The following is a 23846-nucleotide window of genomic DNA, read 5'->3' as shown; positions in this document are numbered from 1 at the left end:
TTCTTTTTCTTCTCCTCGTGTTGTTTCTAACTTGCTGTTAATCTGTTGCTGAAAATTTAGCTGTTTCAAGGTTCTACACGCACGATACCAAAAAAATTGTTATGCGCATATTGATTGCTTGATGCTTATACTGTTTTTTTTTTTTTTTTTTTTTTCTGGCTTGATTATTGAAACACAGACTACTGATGAAGCCTTCTACGATCTAAAACATTCAAAACCCCCAAACTCCTATTATTTCATGTCTCAGTGATCTTCGGAACCAATACGATATGCTCGAAATATATCATTCTGATAATTTAATCCTTAGGCTGTGTTTGGTTGCAATATAATCTTATTTGTACTAATACAAATACATGAGAGTGCAACTGAAAAAAATGCAAATTCTAGTTTAATTTTGTTTTAGGTTTTAGCTCATTCTGTTTCAAAGTCTTATTTTACTTTATTTATACTGCAATCAAATAAAATAAATTAAAATTTAAAACAAAAATAAATCAGCATTTGCATCCAAATAATAATTTGTTGTATCATAATTTTGCAACAGTGAAAATTCATTTACTGCAACTAATGGCGATGTATATTGATTGAAAATAAGTGATGCAAAACGAATAAAAGGAATACAAAGAGGTGATTTCATTTTTGGGTTCTTAAATATTAATTGAAGTTGCAGTTGCCAACATTTGATTTAACAAACAGCGGAAAACCTTTTGGACATAACATAAGATCGAGCTACCATTGAAATCGATGATCCAATAGCTGAGGTTGACAGATTGTCACTTTGGAGTCCTTCTGAATATGGAGGCGTGATGGATGAAACACTTGTAAATGTAGACTCTCTATAGGTATTAAAAAAACAAGAAAAAAATGCAGGCTCTCTATAGTAAAGTCAGTGGGCCTCATGGTTATATGTAATTTAATTCAAAAAGAAAAGAAAAAAGAATACTACCATTGAAATGCAACAATATTAGGCTATTGTGGTAGTTTGGATAAACTTTTAGTTGTTGAGATCTTTCACAGCGATAGAATCAAAATACAAACTAAACTTTTTGTACAATGTTTCAGAGAATTGGACTGTACATAAAAAACGGAGAAGGGAGAGGTTCAACCGGGATTGAACTGCGATGATATGGCATATATATATATATATATATATATATATATAGATTAGTGGTAATTAAGCAATATGTGAAAATAAGAATTATTAACTATGTTTTAAAATTTCACTTTATGTATGAACTCAGGCAATTTTATAAAACCAAGATCAGTTCACCAGTTTTCCGTTTAAATCAGTCAATTAACTGGTTTTCACTGGGTTTTGAGCAAATCTGATTATTAGGGTGTAATCATAGCGGTCAGGGTCTTAGGTCAACCGGTCAATCTGGTCCGATTTTCTAAACACTGTTTTTTTTCATCAAATTTGATTGAGCAAACAAAGTGTGGATAAGCATTGTAGGGATTGTGTCCTATTGGCAAAAGGGAAACAACAAACATAAGATACAGATTGAAGGAGATTCAAAATGTATGGGGGTAACCTGTCAATCTAAATCTCCGGTGAAGGCGGGAGATTGTAAGCTTGGTCCTATACCCATAACTCCCAAACCTCCGGTGAAGGCGGGAGTCAATCTAAATCTCCATTGCAATTAATCAGCCAAAGACCTTTAGAATTGGCTACTTCTTATAAAATGCTTGATATGTATCTTGAAATTTCTAGCCCATCTTGAATTGCAAGATTATAAGCTTGGTCCTAGGTTTTCTATCAAAACACTGCCCGAATTATAATATATATATAATGCCTATACTTGCCTTAGATTTAAGTTAAAAACAAAAATTGAATCAAAGTATTTTTATATCATTATTTGTCCAAATATTTTAATATTTAAATCTAATAAATAAAAGAGTTCAAAGCCTAAATATCTTTTCATCTTTTTACTTTTGAAAAAAAAAATCTATACTACGAGAAAGAAAGATAAGATATGATATTAAAAGAGTTTTGATTAATCAAAAGTTCTCCTTGAACTTAATAAATACCACCTGATTCGTTACCATGTTTTATTATTAATTGATTGGTTGCAATTTTTTCTAGTATCATAATTGAACTCATTAATTTTAAACACTCTTATAATTTAATGTGCTAAGATCTGCTCATATTTGTCGTATGGGTAGTGGCTTTGTGGATAGCCGATCCGGTCTGTACTTTACTGCCGGTTTAAATATACAAAATTATTCTTAATTAATTTTTGAATTTTGGATAGAGCAAAAACATTTTTGGAATTTTAAATTTGTGTTGAAAAAAAAAATAGAAACTTTCCATGTAGCTTCCATGGGACCCGGATACTCCGGTAGTCGTTCTGTGTAGAAACGGGGACAGTGAAGGAGGAAAAACCGAAAAAGCCAGGGTTGGTTGTTGGCCAGTCTGTTTCTTACAGAGATTCACAGAAATTCCAATCATTCCAGAAGAGCCGGCCACACCTCACCCCCCAATCTGCCCAGACCCCAGAATAGAATCCAAGGGACAATTTCTGCTTGAACCATAATCTACGGCTTACATTCTTCCATAAGACGATCAAACGGATCAGACATTCCAAAGTTCTCTCTCTCTCTCTCTCAATACTATTTAACGGCTGCTTCAGTCATTTGCATGTACAAGTCAATAGTGTACTTGGATTGGAAGCAGTTTGCAGAGAGAGAGAGAGAGAGAGAGAGAGAGAGGCGCGAAAATGGAGAGGGAGAGAGAAAGGCATGTCTACATGGCGAGGCTTGCAGAACAAGCCGAGAGATATGATGGTATATCTTTAACCCTTCTTCTTCTTCTTCTTCTTCATCATCATCATCTTCTGTAATGGTAGCATGGGCGTTGGATTTCTTTATTATTGTTTCTTAAATATCCCCAGTTTTTGTTGTTTATACTTGTATAGTTTTTTATTCTTTTTTTTTTTTTTTAATATGGAGGTAATGGAATACAGAATTACACATATGAAGTTTCTTGCTATTTGTTCGCTGACTGTATTTTTTTTTTTAGTTTAAAAGAATAAGATATACGATTTATTTATTTAGTTTAAAACTATCAACTGGGCTAGTTGTAGTTTGGGTTTATTGTTTGACAGATTGAGAATAATATTACTAACATGTGTTTTTGTTTCTATTCTCTTTTTCATGAAGATAATTTAATAATAATAATAATAGTGATGATGTCTAAGTTGCTCTCCGCCTCTCTATCTTTCTCATGTTTTCATTTTTTTTTTTACTAATTTAAGAATAACGCTCATGAGTTTGGTTCTATTATATTTGTTGCTGTAAGTATGGCGTGGGTATGCTCTGTTTTAAGTTTTTAGTTTTATTTGATTGGTTTTGCTCCGCTCTGTTGAACCACGATAACGGGTGCCTCTTATTTTAATTTAACATTGGTTTTGCTGGCAGTGGCAGGGAGCTGAATTAATATCATTTTCTTTTTAATTTTCCCGTATGATCGTCTAAGGCATTAATATTAAGTATATTTTTTTGAGAAAAAAAGTTAACTGATTATATTAGAAAAGAAGGCAGGTACATGAGGAAATATACATGATACAGCTGAACCAACAAGAGTAAATTACAGGGGCAGATTTCTTTCACTGTACATGACTTCCCTAAGGGTACCTGATTTAACTAAACCATCAGCAATAGTATTTGATTCTCTGGGAATCCAGATTAAGTTTACAGTCATGGTGTTCAGAGTATCTCTGGCTTCAGCCAAGTAATGATCTAGTCTCCAAGGGCCTCCCTCTTTCTCCCCTAACCATCTTATTGTATTTGCTGAGTCTCCTTTAATGGTTAGAGCAGACCAGCCCTTCTCTTTAGCAATTTGAAGACCTGTGAGTGCAGCCATGATTTCTGCTTTCGAAGAATCAGCCACTCTGATTGGGCCACTACATGCCCACATGATGCTCTCTTCACTCCCTCTAAAAACTCCACCAATTCCAGCAACTCCGGAGTTTCCCAAAGCACTGCCATCAAAGATTAAAGTTATCTCTGATAACAGTCTTGCAGGAATAGTGTTTGTCCTGTTAGAATGTCTTGGTGAAGAGAAGAGGATTTCCCCCAAATTTCTTTGTAAATCATTCAGATATAAGCCTTTGAATTCTGCTGAAATGGAGACCCAAAGATTGCCCTGAAAAGTAATGTGAGAGAGTAAATCTTCAATAGATCTGGTTTTGTTTTCAAAGAGGCGGTTGTTTCTTTCTTCCCAAATACACCATAACACTGCTTGGGCAATTGTACACCAGTAAATTTTCCTAATATTAAGTATATCTGTTTATGTGTTTGAATATGCCAGGCTTTTTTTGCTTAATCTATAGGAAATTTTGAATTCTTCAACCTTGGCCACTTGGGGAAAAGATGAAATAAAATCAAACATAAGAAAAATAAAATAAATCGATTACAGATGTTTGTATACTTACTCCATGTTATCCGAGCAGATAGTATGGTTGAACTCACTATATAAATAACTTCTATTGTGATAACTCTATATTTGATCTTAAAGAAGCTAGACATAAACAGCTTATAAATTGATCATCTAGCTGATGAATAAGCACCTTAGTTTGACTTCCTCCACCTTGGTGAATATTCCATTCTCGAAATTTGCTTATGTCTAAACAAATTCTTGGGGTACAAAGTACAAACATTACATGGCCTTGCCCTAAAAAAACACCCCGTTACATGGCCTTAGTGAATCTACAACTCTTAAAAGTCATATATATATATATAGCACAATGAGAGCCCACAGAGACATGTAGAGGCCCACAAAATGAAAGATGGACACAAAACAAGGACCAAAATCACTTGGCCCACAAAACCTAACAAAACAATGTTAGTTCTCTATATAGTTACCTAAAGAGCCTCCTTTGATTTATTAATGATCAAGGAAAACCAGGATAAATGATGATTTAGTTCTGGTCAATATGATGCTACTTCATAGGATTTAGCACCACAAATGCTGGCACTATTGCTACAGGTACAACCTCTAGCCCATCATGGCACCCTTTTCATCATTCTGTCAAATTTGTCTATGTTGTCAATCTGAATCAACAATTAACAGTCATTGTATAGGGCCTATGAAAGATGGTTATAAGCTCAAAATGAAAACAGGGGCCAGCATGAGCTTACTGCCAATTGCCAGATTAGGATATCCATATTAGTTTCTTCTTGGGCCTCCTCTGCTCGCTTCATTCTTAGAACTAACCCATTTGAGTTTAGATCTACATTCAGTTTTGGGGGAATCCACTGGGATCAGCAATCAGTTTTTAGAGAAAGGAATACCTGGATCTGAAAGATCTGAGAAGAACATCATGTGTGATTACTCCTCATTTTAGATTTTGAAGTTTAACTGAACAGCTTAGGAACACAGGTTGAATAATTCCTTTAAAAATTAAAACCAATTTTCTGATAGATTGTTGACTTCTATATGAGGCAGGAATTTTACCATACATGCAAATATCACAGAGATCAGCTAGAGAAGGCAGATGATGAATAAATCCCAACTCCCAAGTTAGAGTTGGTGACAAAGCACCAAAATCTCATTAGTGGACTATGTTCCACTACTATATATAGTGTCGAGCAAAATAAACGACCTTTAGAAGCTGGTCGCAAAGTAGGAATATTTCATCTGAACACCATTTAAGCTATATAAGCATGAAGGGAATGGAATTAGCTATTTATGTGAGTATTGCCTACTGAACACTAGACCCCATGGATCAAGACCACTCTGATTCAAGTGAGGATTTTGTCAGAAAAGAGCTTTGAAATTGGGTCATCCATTGAAGATCTCAACATTCTTGTACAATTTCATATGTGCATGCATGCTTCGTGCTTATACCATTATATATTTGATCACTAATATATCAGAATTTTATTAGATAATCAAGAGAGAATAAGAGAACAAGGTGTAAAGGAAGAGGAGCTAACCTGGATGACTAGTCCTGCCAATAGGACATCCACACTCCACAATATGAACAAGCCTATCAGACTAACCTGGAGGGAGAGACTGTTTCTCTCTCTCAGCACGTGTGCATTTCTCCACTATTCCATTATTCCATTATTCTTCCACTATTATACTATGTTGTTGATTTGGCAAAAGTGTCAATCTTATATTCTTATATAAATCATGTTACTCACCAAAACACCATTTATAAATGACATAATTCATGTTTTGTAAACATGCATGGCAACAAAAAATAGTAAATGCTTAATTTCTTTTCTGTTAATATAATTAGCACACATGAAAAGAAAGTGCAGGGATATATGCCACATCTGTGGTTTTGAAGAATTACAATCTTGTTATGGTCCTTATGGTTTCACTGTTTGCAAGAGTGCAATTGGAAAATTTTTATTATCAGTTTTCCATGTCTTATATTTTTTTCTCATAACTTTATATGTAACAAATGATGACGGTCAGCTTTTTTTTTTTTTTTTTTTCTCATTTGTGTCTAGAACGGGAATTTCTGATCTTCCTCAATTTTTTAATTTTATTCTTGAATAGAATGACTAGAATAACAAATCTGATAGGGATCTATCATTTGGTTCTGTGTACTTCCTGATTGTATTTAATAGGGACTCTGTGTAATTATTTTTTATGCCAATGCCGTCTCTCTCTTTATCCCTCTCATTGCAGAGATGGTTGAATCAATGAAGCAGGTTGCTAGGTTGGATGTGGAACTGACAGTAGAGGAGAGGAATCTGGTTTCTGTTGGGTATAAGAATGTGATTGGGGCAAGGAGGGCATCATGGAGGATATTGTCTTCCATTGAACAGAAGGAGGAGTCTAGGGGGAATGAGCAGAATGTGAAGAGGATAAGGGATTACAGGCACAAGGTTGAAGATGAGCTTTCAAGGATCTCTAATGACATCTTGACCATCATTGATGACCATCTCCTCCGATCCTCCTCTGCAGGAGAATCGATTGTCTTCTACCATAAGATGTAAGATTTTTTACTTTTTATTTTTCTTTCGAGATTTTGGCTTAGTATTGCATCATTGGCATATACAATAGGTTATACATACTTGATGAAACAACTTGAAATGAGGATTAGTTGGTTTTGTGACAGAAGGGGGAATAGTAAAAGAATAAAGCATCATACATCAGTGTTGTGCATGTAATACATTGAGACAAGACTTCCTTTTGTTCAGGTCCTACTTACCAATGAGAATTTTGGGGTAAAAAATGATTGCCCTAATTTAAAGAATACAACATTTCAGTCCAGATATATTTTCAGCGAAACTATTCTGTACCTTTTTTGATGGTCTGTGATGATGCTTCACATGGGTGAGATAATCTTATGTGGATATCACCCAGACCCAGCGGGTCTAATACTATTCCTTTGATAGGAACTTGTAAGGATGAATTTTCCTTTCAGAGATTTTCTTATTTTGAGCTTTACTTGGTTTTCACATTTTGTTCCTATATTGATATGATCTATCAACTTTTTCATTGCCAGGAAGGGAGACTACTACCGGTACCTAGCTGAATTTAAAACTGGGGTTGATCGTAAGGAGGCTGCAGATCAGTCACTCAAGGCTTACCAGGTCTGGTCAGCTTGTCACTGTTTTGCTGGCTTTATCTCCAACACATTCATATTAATTTCTTTGGTAATTCTGTTCCTTGCAATGATGCAGGCTGCCACTAATATTGCTGCAACAGATCTGCCACCAACTCATCCAATTAGGCTTGGCCTGGCCTTGAATTTCTCTGTCTTTTACTATGAGATATTGAATTCCCCTGAGAGGTACATTGCCTTCCATCTAATTTTATTGTTCTTGTCTTCTTGATGTTTGGTTCTTATTCAGTTGTGCAATGTCTTGGCTTTGCATTTGATTTCTTTTACTTTTCAGCATTCTCATTCTCTAATTTTCTTTGCTAACAAATATTTCATTAGTTCACAAGATCGTCCTTCAAAGTCCAATCATGGAACTCATCGTATTTTTTTTTTACGCTTTAAAGTTTCCAATTTTTTATATATATTGACCCTGTTTCTATTGTAATACAGGGCATGCCATCTGGCAAAACAAGCATTTGATGACGCAATTGCAGAACTTGATAACCTCAGTGAGGAATCCTACAAGGATAGCACCCTTATAATGCAGCTCCTTAGGGATAACCTCACATTATGGACTTCAGATTTGCCAGAGGAAGGAGGTGAATGAATAGAATTACTCATCTTTTGTTTCATTTTGTGTTGAATCAGCTATATCCACAGTTCTAGGAACAAGAGCAACTGTAAGGTTTTGAGTTTTTTTACCTCTGTGCTTTTTTCATATTTCAAAGGGTATTTTACTTAAGTATTTTAATAATGGTTTTGATTGTACATTGAGATGACAATTCTAGGATAGAGACATAGAGAAGAAGTCAAGGAGGAAAAGAATCTCCTGTAAGCATAATCGACTAGAAGTGTTACTTAGGTGAAATGACTGAATAGTGACAGTAGTAGTATTCATAACACCCCTTGCAGCGAAAGCTATTTGCTCCCCCTTAGAAGTATTCATTACACTCATGCTTTCCTCAGATTGTATCAAAACGTACACTTCATTGATAGAAGGAAGGTGCCTACTATGCAAGATCTGGACTTTGATAGGTTCATACACTGGATTCATCCCAAGTAAAAAATGCAAACACACTCTATTGAGAGATTAGGGGCTTATAGGCTTTAGCATCCTTATCACTCTCCCATTCAATGCTCTGATAGTGGTCAAGTTCCTTCCAAATGGAAGAGAGAGGAGAATGGTGAGCAGATGGACTATGTTCTCCCTGCTTGTATGTAGAGGACTCTACTTGCAACTGATAGATCCTAGCATAGTGCCTCTATTCAGAGTATGTGGGCTTTTCCTGTTCCCAAATATCACGGGCTGTATCTGCCCACATAAAGAAATTCTCCTGATTCTATTTGTCATGTTACACAGTGACAGTCTTTGGTTTTTTTTTGCTGTTTCATTGATGTAATTAATTTTGCCCCTAGCCATGATGTACAACATTTCCTTGGACCATGCAAATAATTTCTACTAACAAGAGGTGTAATAGTCATTGGGGAAATTCATATTATCTAAGCACTATTCAATCTTCCTTGTCCAGAATTTACACCCAAAGTAACACTGTCATCAGAAACCATTGTAACAGGACCCTAAGGCCTAAGCAACTTCACCACTTCAGTTCAAAGTAGATTTCTCAGAGGAATAATGCTGTACCCCTAAACAGCACCTTCCGGTCCTTCCCAAGGAGTCGAAGTACTAGATTCTGAAGGGAAACAATCACACACCTTCCAATAACTGATCTGGACAAGCACAACACTCTACCAAATCAAGCCCCATGATTGCTTCACAGTACCAGTCCACAACTGTCACTACACAAACAGGTCATACCAGACCTACTGAGGACACCTTTCTCATTACAACAGGATCATATGATCCACAAAAGGGTTTCTAATCTCCTTCATAGCATTCGATCACCTAGTTTCTGGATTTTCTTGACACACAACCAAGAGAAGAACAGAGCAAAGACTCCTACAAGTGTCTCAGATCAAACTAATTTCTTTCACTTGTTTTTCGGTCCAAAAGAGCAAGGGAAAAGGGAGAAATAGAGTATCAATCTGTTCTCAAGCCGTCAAAACATGCTCTGACACCATATTAACAATAACAGCAATAAAGAAGAAATGGAGAAGAGAGAAGAGAAGAGGGAGAGAAGAGAGAAGAGAAGAGGGAGAAGAGAGAAGAGAAGAGGGAGAAGAGAGAATGAGGGCCAAAAAGATAGGCTTGTGGCATCTCCATTAGTATTTATAGTAGGGCGACAGTACAATAAAAAGGAGAACAAAAAGACACTAATGCCCCTGCAGGCTGCAGCATATGTAGTGATAAATACCCAAGTCTGAACTTACAGGGAATCTTATCCTGTTTTCTCATCCACGGAATTATAGTTTGACAGTAGCCTTCAATCTCCACATCTTTCATTTCTTTCAACTTCATCAATTACAGACCTTGGATCAACGTTTTCATTCAGTCCTTAGAGAGTTCCGAACCCCAATAAGACCCAAAGAACTGAGTAGAATGTTCCCATTTATGATCCCTAACTACACACCCAATTCCTGAGGCTCCTGGGTTCCTGAGACTGCAACCATCAAAGTTGAGTTTGATATCATCTGGATTAATAAATGCATCTGTCATGTTTATGCTGGTGGTTGATGATTTACCCAAAATGTAGTTTTTAAAGACTTGTGATCTGGATCGGAAATCATCTGATTCCTAGTTGGATTGACTGCCGACCAAGTTATAAGAGATGCGACTTGGGCTTGAAATCACCAAAAATCAGTGAATATCTTGGGTTGGATAGAACATTCTGAATCTCCATGTCATCATCATCATCATTGTCATCCAAAGCCTTGTCCCAATTATATGGGTTTGGCTACATGAATCCTTTCTGTCCTATTTACTACCATCCATTGTGCAGGCCCTTAAATCATTTCTCACTACAACCCATGTAGTGAAGATTGTAGGAATGGCAACAGGTGGATATGGGGCTGGGCACGCACTCCCCGTCCCTGCCCCATCCCTGGTATCGGGGTGAAGATTCAACCCCCATCCCCGGCCCCGTCGGGGATGGGGAATCCCCGACATGTACCCACCCTGCAACCAGTTTTACTGCACTTTTACTGTATTCATCACTCTCTCACTCACTCTCTCTCTCTCTCCCTCTCTCTCTCTCTACCTCTGTGAAGTCTGAAGACCCTAAACTGCACTTCTCTCAGTCTTCTCTGTTTGTCCGTCGACTCCATCCTTCCTCGGCCTTTGATGATATTACTGAATGGTCGAATAGATGGATAGATTCAACACAGACACAGACTTCCATTCTCTCCCCTAAGAGAAGAGAAAGACCACGAAAGACAAACATAAAAAGAGAAAAAAGAAACCCAATTGAACCCTCAGCATATAAACACTTGTTTCCGAAACAATGACCAAACAAGCAACTACTCCATCCCTGCAAAGAGGAGTTCTACACTTCTCAATAGATTCACATTTAGAGGGAAATTTTTCAACAGAAGAAGCAACAGAAGTCATGAAAGGAAACTACCAGTGAGAGCTGTTTTCAAAATAAAAACTGGTTTGTTCTGTGCTAGGGTGGTCGGCGCCCAGCGGTCAGCAGTTCTACGGTGGCAGCGGTGCCCGGCGGTCGGCAGACGAACGAGACTTCTCAGTTTCTCAGTTTGCAATCGAAGACTGAAGTCACTGAACTGAAAACAATGGTCGCTTGCAGACTGAGCCGCAACTCTGTGCTACAGCGATCAGTGGTTGGCGGTCGGCGGTTCTACAGTGGCGGCGACGCCCGGTGGTCGGTGGCTGTGCGACTGCGAACTGCGGTTCTGCGGCTTCTGCCTTCTGCGAGCGAAGAAGTTGAACAGTGAAACACAAACACTGAAACTGAACGTACCCTAATAGTTTAATACACTATATATATTATATATATAAGGGTATAGTTGTAAATTACAACCGGGGTCAGGGTGGGTTTGGGGATTTATAGGCAGACCCCATCCCCGCCCTGTCCCCGGTCCGGGGCAAAAAAAATTCCCCGAACCCGACCTGCATGCATTTGTGACTGGGGAAAATCCACCCCGTTCGGGGCGGGTCAGATCGGGGACTCGGTTTGTGGGTAAAATTGCCATCCCTACCTTTTTGGTCTGCCCTCAGTGATTCTAGCTCCTTCATTTCGTAGTACTGCTGGTAGTCTTCTCTGCGTATACCCAAACCATTTTGGCCTACTTTTCCTCATTTTCATATATGGGGATTCCCAATCCCATGTATAGTATTAGAAAGAGTTAAAAGGTACAGAGAAAATGAAAGAAAAATAAAACAAAGCAGAAGTAAAAAATGACCCTCTTTAGTCAATGGAGAGAGAGAGAGAGGATAACAAAAATAACCTAAAAGAAATTGAAGGGGAAATGAAAAATAAAGCTTTAATTTGCATCCAACTTTTGTCAGAGGTCCTCTCTCAACTTTTGTCAGAGGTCCTCCCCAGACACTATAATGAACAGAATTGAACAAATTATAAATGTAATCAGAAGTTACACAAGAGGAAATTCTTTTCCAGTTTCATAGAACCATTACAGTACACACTGGAGATCCTTGGGTGGAAGTAAGACAGTGCTGTGCCTGAGAAAATTATGCTTTAATGATAACTTACCTGTGAATCTAGTACTATCCATGTTGACAGGAAAAGTTTTAAAACAAGAAAAAAGCATAGAAAAAGGTCACTTGAACGGTTGAACCTGGTGAATTATTTTTAAGATATTTTCTGCAAATTTATTACAACTGCCTTACAAATATTAGGCTACCAGAAATTGTTTCTCTATCTACTGGTTCTTTCAAATAGAAAGCAGGTGTTGTGAGAATTGTTCCTTTCCAACTATTTAATTTCCTTTCTGTAGTTACTACCTTTCAAGTTCATATGATGAATTTGTGACTGTTCTGCCACTTCTATGTCTCACCCATTCAGTGACTAATATGCCTTTGTTATGCAAATGCTGCTGTCAATTTGAATTTGCAGGGGAGCAGTCCAAAAGTGTTGAACCTGAAGCAGCAGAGGTAAGGAATCATCTGTGATGAGGGTTGGTTGAATAATTCTACTTCATTTTCTTTAATGTTTGGGTTTTCACGATACTTTTGGGACCTTAACTGGGTATTTTGCGATCTTACACCTTGACTTCTTTTAGACTTTTACTATGAAGAACAGTTAGCTAACCTTAGAAACAAATTTGACATGGTATTGGTAAAAGCCGCCAATTAAGGAATGGGGAAAAATGGTCCTTGCCAAGATTTTGATGCATTGTGCAAATGCAGAGGATTGGCCCACCACTTGATATTTCCAACCTAGGGCTAGAATGATCAGATTGGACTGTTAAAAGATATTCTTGTGCAATTGGTCAGGCCAAATTCCATAGATTTGATTCTTTACTATTGTAAATAACTTTTTCATTGTTGGTACATGCATTTGGTCATCCCCATCGAATGGTCAGTGTAACAGTCCACACCATGTACGACATTTATTGAGTGTACAGCTGGTCTATCCATGTGGCCTTCTGCCACTGGTTTCCTTCTATACTTCTATACTCTTTTTTCCTATAGATTTTCCCTTTATATATTTTTTTCTCAATTATATATACATGTGCATGAACTTTGCAGAAATAGTCGCATGATAGGTGCGAGTGATCCTTGTCCGACTGATTTCATCGGGGAAGTACCCATTGTAGCACCGAGACTAGTGGTGGTTGTTGGCTTGTATTTACTGATATAGCATTGATTCTAGCGTGCATTACTTTTTGTTAAACACTGTGGATATTTATATACAGTTTATTTTGATTTATCTAAAGAGGTTATTATATAAGGGGGAGGTTGGAATCTTATAATTAAATTTTGTTTTTGTGTTTGGGTGATTCATTTCATTAAGATCAAAAAAGGGGGAGGGATGTACAAAGCCTTGTCAAAAAAAAAAAAAAAGGGCAAAGCCCAAAGTATGATCACTATACAAAATCCCTTCCCAGCCCAGATTTAGCTAGGTTATTAGCCGCATGGTTTAATTCTCTAGAAATTCATTTGAAGCTGCATTGTAAGTAAGAGGCCAGCTCCCTGATTTCTAACAGCAAATGAGACAGTTTTCACAGGTCCAAAGTCTGTCCCGAAGCCCAGCTTATAACATTCCTCGAATCTCCTTTGACTGCAAGGAAACAAGAACTGATGAGATTTGGCAATTCTGAGGCTTTTTAGGAGGGCCCTAGCCTCTGCTTCAAATGCATCAGCCACCTTTGCAGGGCTATTAAAGGCCCAAGTCACATCTCCATTCACTCTTTGGATCAAACCTCTTATTTCAGCATTTGGGCTGTTCTCTGTAGACCTCCTAAAGCTGCCATCAAAATTCAGAATGAGCTCACAATCTCGAGGGTGTTTGCAATCGTGGGCATTTATTTAATAAATTCTTCCACATAAGTGCCACTTTAGCATGTAGCCCATCATGTTGATCTATAGGCATAGAGACTTGCAAAAGCAAGCCTTGATTTATGTGCATGCCTATCATTCGGGGAAGTTTCATTTTAATTCTTTTCCCAACAAGTATGCATTTATTCACTGTTTTGCTGATATGGTGCCTAATGGCGCTTAGTAGTGCCTAATTGTCAATAAACAGTTTCATTATTGTTTTTTTTGGTTTTGCAAATAAATCAAGTACAAACGTTCAGTGAATAAACGGAAGCTATATCAAACACATACGTTGTGTTGGGGTGATTTTCAAGAGAGGCTGCGGGTGAAAAGGAGAGGTTGACAGAAGGGCTGTCTAATCTCTCTGTATGTCATTCCGATTGATACCCTCAAACACTTTACTATTCACCATTCAGCTGCATTGGGTGATTTTTCATTAACGCCATTTCAAATTTGTTAGCAATTAGACCCATTGCTTCTCATTTTTAACCATCTCTACTGTCTCCTCCCACGCATCTTCCCTCCCAATTCATTTTTCTTTATTTCTTGACATTGGTTCGTTTGTTCCATGCCATTTAGCCCACCCATCATTGCGGGCAAAGTTAATCATGTTGGAGGAATTGTGGACAAATTGGTACGTGTGGATGAAAAAAGTGGGTGAACTTCATCTCCTCCTCTGAAGAGTGTCCTCGTAGGAGTCTAGAGCCTGCCCTTCTGCAGGTTTTGAACCCGCAGGTCACGCATTGTATTTGCATGGATGGTGCACTCCCATTGGGGATCCAACAATGGACCCTGCTCTGTTCATAAATAACCAGCAGATCCTGACTCTCCTCAAATGGAGGATGCTTAGCGACCAACCGATCCCATGAACAAATGTATGGAATGTGTTTAAGATATGGAATTTATAGATCTATAATAACATTAAGAGCTCAAGACAATTATTTTCTAATATCTGGTTGTGTTAGGAATCTTCTCTCCTCTTGTAAGATCAACCCTATTCTAAATTTGTAATAGCCTCGTTTTGCAATGGATATTTTTCAAGCATGCCCATTAATTGATCAGATCTACGACATAATAATCTCTACACAGCAATTTGTTCATATCGTGGAAATGATAATCAACATCATCAGAGATATCGAGAGCCATGTGAAGGTGACCCAACATCAGTTGAGCCGAAGAGCTTGGTAAAACTCAGGTCGTGACCAAGCAGCTCCTGAGCCGTGTGTCGCATGGTGGGTCGAGATTGTGGATCAGCATTCAAGCATGCCAGCGCTAACATCATAATGGATGCAAGTGCTTTTGAAACCTGTGGAATTGTGGGAGGTGAGAGACGTGGATCCATCACATGCTTCAGCACTATATCTTCATCACTTGATGATGATAAAGAAGAAATGAGTTCTCCTGGGTGCTTTCCCATTATCACTTCCAGCACCAGAACTCCAAAGCTATACACATCACATTTCTCAGTTACGACCATCGTGTAAGCAAGCTCTGTGGCAAGAAAAAAGATATATATAAGCATTCAGATATCAACAAAAGAAGCTCTGTTGTTGAACCCAAAAGTTCTGATGATCAAAGCAAAATGTGTCGATTCATATATAATGCTGGGTGTTAATAAACAATTAATGTCTCTACCTGGGGCAATGTATCCGTATGTTCCTGCAACTGTGGTCCAATTGGAGGAGTCGGGCTTCAAAAACTTTGCAGTGCCAAAATCAGAAACACAAGCCTCAAGCTGTGTGTTCAAAAGAACATTTTTGCTTGAAATGTCTCGATGAACTATCGGTGGCTTGCAGTCATGATGCATGTAAGATAAAGCCTGGGCAACACCTGCAACAATTTTAATCCTCTTAATCCAATCTAGCTTCTTTGCGCTATTGTCACTGCTTAGGATATTTGATAAGCTTCCATTTTCCATGTACTCATAAACTAGAAATGTGTGGTCTAAGTGACAACAAAACCCATAAAGCTTCACAATGTTTCGATGTCGTGTTTCTGTCAACACCTGCATTTCATTCCTGAAACTTTTCACATTTTCAAGCTCCGACTCTTCAGAAGAAAGTTTCTTTATGGCCAGAACATGGTCATTTGAGAGCTGTGCTTTATACACTTTTCCTGATCTTCCAATCCCTATACAATACTTGTTGTCGAAGCCCTCTGTGGCTCGAATGATGTCTTCGTACATTATCCTCCCATCGTAATTCCATACAGAAAATATATGTCCATTTCCTGCAACACTTGCTCCTGTCTTCTCACTTTTTGAAATTTTCTGGCAAAAACCAGAGAAGAACCCGATGAATAGAACTAGAAAAAACAGTGCGACGGAACAGGAGGCAACAATAACAATCACGAATTTGAAGTTGGTTCTTCTGTCACCTTCTTCTGTAGAAGATAGGTTGCATGCTTGCAAGCCACAGGATTCACAACATAAACCTCTGTTGTTAGCAAATGCTGCTGGTGGAGATTGTTGAAAGGCTCTACTGTTTGGCAGAGGACCCTCCAAATCATTGTAGGATAAGTCGATCGACGTCAAGCTGTCCATCTCACTCAATGAAAAGGGAATGACACCTGTGAGCATATTGTGGGAGAGATTCAAGTTCATTAACTTGGTCAGCTTTTTGAACTGTGATGGTATCTCTCCAGTAAGCGAATTTTCACTGAGATCTAGTAACTCCTGCAGGTCTACAAGATTCCCTATCGTATATGGGATGGTTCCATTAAAAAGGTTCTTGCTCAAGCTCAAATGCTGCAATCTGGAGCAGTCTCCTATTTGCTCTGGGATTGGTCCACTTAACATGTTCATCGACATGTCCAAAAAATTTAGATTGGATAGTTCTCCAGTTTCAAATGGTATCTGGCCAGAAAGATGGTTATCTTTCAAGCTTAGCCTAATCAGAGAAGAGAGTCGTACCACTTGCTTCGGTATCTCTCCAACAAGTTGGTTTGAGGAGAGGTCAAGTACTCCCAGTTTAGTTAACTGGCCAAACTCAACCGGTATAGTACCCTGAATATTGTTTCCGGCAAGTTTTACTGCAGTCAGGTTCCGGCACCTTCCCCAACTCGGTGAGAGCTCCCCATTCAACTTATTGTTGCTCAGATCAATATAATCAAGGTTTGGATACGCTCCTAGGTCGCGGTCTATACTTCCTGTGAGTTGGTTTCCTTCGAGCCGGAATCTATACAAGGTTGGGCAGTTTCTCAAGCCCTCTGGTATGGGGCCTGTGAAATTGTTGCCTGCTGCAGTGAAATTCACAAGCAAACCATTTTTGCAGAGTTGTTGTGGTAAGTGGCCAGAGAAGTTGTCGTAATTCATGTGGAAAACAGTCAACAAGGAAAGGTTTCCTATTTCTTGAGGTACTACCCCAGATAATCGATTTCTGCAGAGGCGCAAATCAGTTAAACTTCTCCAAATGCCTATGGTGGGAGGGATTGATCCAGAGAGATGATTCAGATCAAGGAACAAGTGGGTTAGCTTGGTCAAATTGCCCAAAGACGGAGGGATAGTGCCTATAAGGTTGTTCCCTCGTAAAAGCAGTTTCTCCAAGTTCTTGACATCTCCTATTTCTGATGGGATCGAACCAGATATCTGATTACTCATGAGGACTAGCTCTCTGAGACTTGTGAGGAGGGTAATCTCCCTGGGTATTCTCCCAGTGAGATTATTGTATTGGAGATCAAGGTTGGTTAGTCTTGTCCAGTTAGAGAACAGATGTGGGTGTAGCTCACCGGTTAGGGCGTTATTGGAAAGGTAGAGCTCGGAGAGGTTACTGAGATTGGCCAGCGACAGAGGAAGAACACCAGAAAGCTGATTGACAGAGAGATCAAGGTAGGTGAGTCTGGTAAGTTTACCAATGTGGGTTGGGATGGTACCGCTGAGTTGGTTGTCACTGAGATCAAGACGGAGAAGATTTGGAAAGGAAGAGAAATCAAAGTTGTCAAGCTTACCTTGTAAAGCTGCCTTGAATAGGTTTATCTCAGTTACATTTCCGGCCTTGTTGCAAGCTATTCCAGTCCAGTTGCATGGATTTGGAGATGTGGTAGCATTGGGTCGTGTTGCAGTGGTCGTCCATGATTGTAGCACTGTTTGGCTCTGAAGGCTGGCTTTCCATCTAAGGAGAGCATCGGCTTCTGAGCTTGGTGGTTCTTGAGCACTGCATGAAGGTAACAGAAACCAGGCAAAAACTAACAATACAAGGGAAACATATTTATCAAAGTCGGCCATGATTTTGCTTTTGCTGCTTCTGCTATTGTCATTAGCATTTGAAGATAATATGTATACCCTTATTTAATTTGTTAAACGTGTGACATTGGATGGTGTTTGGTTGGTGCCTGGTGGAAATTGTAATTCTATTATGTGTGGTGGAAAGTGGAAATATGGACAATCAATCCCTTCTTTTCCCATTGTTGTCTTTTTTTCTTTTTTTGTGACAAATTTCTGGGCAACCAAACAAAGCCCACAAAAGGAGAAGGAAAGTAAAACGGAAGGTGCCACCCCCCACCCAGGAACCAGTAAGTTTCTAAAATAGCAAATTCCGGAAAATCTTTGAACACTAATCCCTATAAGGTTGGAGCTTGGAAGGAGAGAAGGGAGACGTGTAAAATAGTTGGTAACGCATTCGCAATGGCCAATGGGAGGTCAAGCACGTCATCTTTTCAGTCTTCATTCAATTCAATAACAATATATCTCTTTCAAGTTGTCCTTGTTTTTTGAATCCGTCAAAAGTGATCAGGAAAGGATTCTTATTCTTACCTGTTCACAGTGATCCTAAATTATTACAATAATACCCGGAAGATGCAGACATAATAGAGACAACCGAGAGGAGAGGAGAGTATTCCAGCTGCGCTCTGGGACATTAATTAGATCCGTAGATGATCGATGAATGGGGACAATCGAAACGCATAAGTCGTAACACGTTTAATTAGATACGATTGGTATTTACTTGTCATTTACATGTCTTCCCGCGTGCTTGACTCCAACTCCGATTTCATCCTCACAAAAATCATGCATTCGGAACATTTTTGTTCATGTATGTTTTTAAAGATATTCACAATCCCTCTGAATGGGTCCTTTGTTGAATTACTTAGAATATAATTCGGATTTAATCCTTCCTTCATTGTTCCACAACTTTTTATTGTTTTTGTAATCTCTGGAGAGGGTTTTTCTTCCATGGAAGAACAATGAGGGAAGAAGGATTGTAATGGTGGAAGCCAGTCAAGCCACGTACTTATCTGAAAGAAAAAAGGAGAACAAGATTAATAGGTAACGAACAACAACTAGAGGAAAGGAGAGGAGAGGAAAACTGGAGCTGCTCCAGGGTTGCTCTTTGATTGCATGGCTGACTGAAGCTAGGAAATTGAGTGGAGGCCTTACTACTGCAACAGCGGCTGCACGTTGCACAAGTCTATAGGCGATTTCTCCAAAGGGTTTCCTTGGAACGGCACGATATCATGCCTTTACCAATCCTCCTCGACCTCAGTCAAATCTGATTTTCAAGGATACTGATTCATTACATGTCTTGCCCAACCCTATCAAAGATTAAACGGATACAATTAAATAACATCATACAAACAAAGACAAAGACTAAGATTGAGACTGAGATAGAGTCAGATACGGGGATGGAGAGGGAGTTGGAGTCGGATATAAAGACTGAGATGGAGTAAAACCATAAAAGGGTATTTTTGAAATTTTAAAATATATACACGTCATATGATGTCACAGATGAAAAAAATTAAGGAGGTTTTAAACATTTGTCATAAAGCTTAAGGGTTATTTAAGGCAATATGTAAATAGTAAGGGTAGATTTAGCTAATTTCCTAAACTATAGGGGTACTTTAAGAAATTTGTCATTTTTTATTTTGTAGTTTCATATTTTTTAAATATATTATTTAACATTTAAAAATATCACATTTTTTATTGTGGGTTCCAATCTCATGGTGAGATGTACAATGTCAGATCATGTTGGTAGGATGTTGGAATATGTTTTGTTGGCAGAAGATCCGGATTCCACCAATCAAGTGTTCTAGGAAAGATAATGTTGTTTGTTAATTGGACGAAATTGCAAAAAAAGCAATAAAGGACGACCTTGGCCGGCTTGACGAAGGAGGCTCTGTGTTTGCATATGAGAATTCAATAGAAATTTTTGCCACTTGCCATTACTCGTGTTTTGTTTTTTTCTTTTCTTTTATTTTATTTATTTATTTTTTTTTGTAGGGTCGGGGGCAGGCAGGGGGACGCTTGACTAGTTTATAAAACATATACCATACATATAGATTTCTATAAGTGGACGAGACCTTAGGCCTCTGGTCTGGGCCAAGGTAAGGCCAAGGTAGTTTAAAGAAACCTTTACAAACTTAAATTTCCTTTTCTTTCCCTATTTTTTCCTTCAAACTAAACATAGCATAGGGCCACTTTCAGCCCAGGCTCAACCCTATCTGACCTTGGGCTTGAGTCTGGACCAATGCTCTTTTCTAGATGTACCACAATGGTCAAAACTCGGCCAATCAAAGTCGCATTTGGATAAGATTCATCTTTTGTTAAAGTAGAAAAGCACAAAGCCTCAATTTTTAGGCAGTTGTGCTTTGAGTCAGGCACATTAAACCAAATCTTTGTCCAATCCATATTGGAAAGGAATTATTGATATATATGCAGAATGTGGGCTTTGGAAGGTGTGGATCGCCCAAGCCCTGTATGATAAATTCCCATTGGTTCCCCACACAGCGCACCCCACGTGTCCCACAGCAAATTTTAGTGTGTATTGGAGATGTTCCCGGTGTACGGTTGGAATATGCTGTGGGATGCATATCGGGTGCCCTCTGCGGGGGAGCCAATTCGAACTCTTAAACAATCCAAGTTGCCCCCATTTAGCATACATATCAATTAAAGCATAGAAAGTTATCGGTTAGACTAAAGGTGTCAATGGACCGGTTTTGGATTGGTCCATTGACACCTTTAGTCTAAAATATTTATTAGATTGGATTGGTACTGGTCCGTTCATAACAAATTTATATTAGATTGGGTTGGATTAAGCCAATATCTGGTCCATTGATATAAGATAAGAATATATGTATCAATGGGCCGGATTTGGGTTGAAACCAATCTAAATCAAAATGAATTTGAACAAATTGGATGGTCCAGACATTGACTTGGATCAGTCCAAATTGGTCCAAAACATTCAATGGATTGGATTGGACCTGGTCCATTTATAATGGACTCACATTGGACTGGATCGGATTGTCACTGAATTGAGTTTCAGGGGTGCAATTTGAGCAGGTTTGGATTGGAATTTTATCAAAATTTGAATGGGGCCAACCTAAAGCCCAAATCAAACAATGCAAAATGCTAATTTAGACCAACCCGAGATTTCACGTTTTCACTGTTGAATAAAATTGGCCTTTGGGTGTTATTTGTATGAAAAATGTCATCTTAGAACAACTGATGAGAAAAGCTCTATCCGATGATCGTTTGGGTTGGGATAATGTGTTTTGGGCTGTTTAAATAACTTTATGGTAATTGTTTATGCCAGTTTATTTTAAGGCTTAGTTTGGAAAGAGTACAAATACAAATATGTAAAATGCAAAACCTCATATTTTGTATTATTTTTTATGTACTTATATCATACATATTTGTATTTGTACTACTTTCAAAGCTCGGTTTGGGAGAAGTACAAATGCAAATATGTACAGTACAAATATATACAAAATACATAGTTTTGCACTCTATATATTTGTATTTGTACTCCTTCCAAATTGAGCAAAGTCTCAGGTTGGAAGGAATACAAATACAAATATACAATACAAATACATATAAAATAATACAGAATACAAAGTTTTACGTTCTACACATTTGTATTTATACTTCTCCTAAATTGAGCCTATTGAAAAAAATACAAACACATACAAAATAGTGCAAAATATAAGATTTTACACTCTACAAATTTGTATTTATACTCTAAGGCTGAGTTTTGAAAGAGTACAACTACAAATATATAGAATGCAATGTATTGTACATATTTGTATTTATACTCCTTTCACGCATTGCCTAAATTACAAATACAATAATAATGTTACGACCAATTGAGAAATGCTTTCTTCAAGAATCGATAACATTAATAGTCACATCACCCATAATCAAAACCTGAAAGTTAAAACTACGACGAAATTATGTTAGAGAAAAGTGATTCTGAGCCAAATGCTAGATCTACACCTTACCAAAGGTTGAGATCAGTTATATTTTTCATCTCAATTAGAAGAAGTGCAATACATGTATACTCGTCTCAGGCCTTGGAAGATTGATTCGAATCCAGTTTGAACTCAATATCAAGGCTATATTTTGGTCTAAGTCCAATCCTAGTTTCAACAGGTGGGGTTGACTGAACTGGGCCAGTCAGGCCGATGCCCTAGCCGACCTTAACCCGTAATTAGCATTTCTCTGGTCAGGTGCACTACACTCCTGTGGAACCTATGGAAGGCGCGATATATGATCTATTCATGCGAGTTGTTGCGTTGGATCCATTTTTTTTTGTAAGCCGATCCCCCAACCTTATTAATCAGCCGGTTGGCACCTTGCAATTCATGCCCTCATTTCTAATATGGATTGCTTGGCTCCGAAGGACTGAGACATGAATGGATTACACCCCAGGTGATTGAAGAGTCTGGTGGGAATTTACATGGGAACAGACCCACTGCTGGACTTCTCAATTTATAACTTTGATGGTGTCGATTGCCTCTCATGCAACGCAAGGTGCCAACTAACTAGTTGGTAATGTCTTCAGCTGGTTATAGCGGAGACCTGGGATTGAACCGTGCCTACATCATGGTTGGGGATATGAGTGGGCTATCCCTTATATTGTGTAGCCCCATAAAGGGTGAAAAAAGAAGAAGGTCCTCTTCATGCTGGCACTGTAGAGTGATTAGAGTCTATAATGGTGATCGGAATTGTAATGGTCCATTCCAATTCAAACTATTAGTTTGGTTGGAATGGGATTTTGATTCCCATTCTAGGCAGAATGGGATTCTCCTACATGGGGGAATGGCCATTCCAGGCTCCCACATTGGGAATGGGATTCTCATTTCAAAGTCTGTTAAAAAGTAAACAACTCTTGATCCAAGGGCAGGTGGGTCGAGGAATTGCCAAGCATCTGGGCCTAGAGTGACGTTCCCTCTTTTTGGTGTTTTTTGTTGTTGTATGCAGCTCGATATGCCGAGCTTATAATTGTACTACCTTTTTCGTTAATGGAGATTCTCTTTGTTGAGCAGATTTCTTGTTGTGCACTATTCACTCTCCCTTTTTTTGTTACCTTGGAGTTTGGCGGACTGTGTCGTCGGCCAAGTTTTAAGGGATCTCTGTTAGGAGTGACCCACTTCGAGTCTTGCTTGGTCGGAGTGCTTTTGAGTCCTTGTCGTAGTTGGGGGAGCTCGGTGGCATTCGGTTTGATGGAGCCTACGCTCCTTAGGGGGGTGGTCATGGTGCTCGACCAGCTCTGTCCAGGCTTTGGGTTGGGCTGTTCCGCAGAGTTCGGATGCCACCCTCTTCTATAGTCAACAAGGATGTCGTTCTTGCCATGGCCTGTGGGGCCTATTTGGCTTTGGACCTCGGCCATTTTAGGTTGACCAGGTCTGTTAGTCATTCTAGATTGGCTCAGCATGGCTGGTATGTGTGAGCTAGTGTGTGCGGTGACGTGTTTCGAAGTCCCTAGCTATTAGAGTTCGGCTGGGCAAGTGTGTGCAATGCATACTAGTCTACTGAACATAAAAAGGGGGACTTTATTTCTTGAACTTGGTGTACAGTTGGTGCTTGTCTTTAATTATTGGTAGTACATCCTTAGATTCCTAGTGTTCTAGCTCCTCGACACTGGCTTCTCGCCGAGATCTTC

General features: G+C 38.7%; 2 protein-coding genes across 7 annotated transcripts; one reads left to right on the top strand and one right to left on the bottom strand.

The window, feature by feature from the left end:
- The first annotated feature begins 2456 nt into the window (after positions 1-2456).
- Positions 2457-14763, top strand: LOC104604757 (14-3-3 protein 7-like). Of its 6 annotated transcripts, none has more exons than XM_010269279.3 (7): positions 2457-2781; positions 6664-6947; positions 7464-7551; positions 7642-7751; positions 8013-8161; positions 12551-12588; positions 13656-14234. In XM_010269279.3, exons 1-7 carry the CDS (start codon positions 2737-2739, stop codon positions 13755-13757), a joined length of 816 nt encoding a protein of 271 aa, XP_010267581.2. In that variant the 5' UTR covers positions 2457-2736; the 3' UTR covers positions 13758-14234. The 6 variants fall into 6 exon arrangements, with proteins under 6 accessions (XP_010267581.2, XP_088744009.1, XP_010267573.2 ...); XM_088887883.1 differs by having other exon boundaries at positions 2463-2781; positions 6641-6947; positions 13665-14234; XM_010269271.3 differs by having other exon boundaries at positions 2463-2781; positions 6641-6947.
- Positions 14764-14914: 151 nt separating this feature from the next.
- On the bottom strand, positions 14915-18464 carry LOC104604780 (uncharacterized). Its single transcript, XM_010269303.3, has 2 exons — positions 15610-18464; positions 14915-15465 (listed from the first exon to the last, which is right to left on the bottom strand). The coding sequence occupies exons 1-2, from the start codon at positions 18194-18196 to the stop codon at positions 15101-15103; spliced, it is 2952 nt and encodes a 983-aa protein (XP_010267605.2). The 5' UTR covers positions 18197-18464; the 3' UTR covers positions 14915-15100.
- Between the last annotated feature and the right edge of the window lie 5382 nt (positions 18465-23846).

The sequence above is a fragment of the Nelumbo nucifera genome, chromosome 5 (assembly GCF_055504915.1).
Source record: "Nelumbo nucifera cultivar China Antique chromosome 5, China Antique-T2T, whole genome shotgun sequence".
Taxonomy (NCBI): domain Eukaryota; kingdom Viridiplantae; phylum Streptophyta; class Magnoliopsida; order Proteales; family Nelumbonaceae; genus Nelumbo; species Nelumbo nucifera.
This window is presented reverse-complemented; position numbering and strand designations above follow the sequence as displayed.

Excerpts from the sequence above, each read along its gene's own strand:
- LOC104604780 (XM_010269303.3), bottom strand. The coding sequence starts at position 18,196 with ATGGCCGACTTTGATAAATATGTTTCCCTTGTATTGTTAGTTTTTGCC. Across the intron at positions 15,466-15,609 it reads ATACGGATACATTGCCCCAG|AGCTTGCTTACACGATGGTC; the intron begins GTAGAGACATTA and ends TTCTTGCCACAG.
- LOC104604757 (XM_010269271.3), top strand. The coding sequence starts at position 2,715 with ATGGAGAGGGAGAGAGAAAGGCATGTCTACATGGCGAGGCTTGCAGAA. Across the intron at positions 2,782-6,640 it reads ACAAGCCGAGAGATATGATG|AGATGGTTGAATCAATGAAG; the intron begins GTATATCTTTAA and ends CTCTCATTGCAG. Across the intron at positions 12,589-13,655 it reads TTGAACCTGAAGCAGCAGAG|TTTTCACAGGTCCAAAGTCT; the intron begins GTAAGGAATCAT and ends CAAATGAGACAG.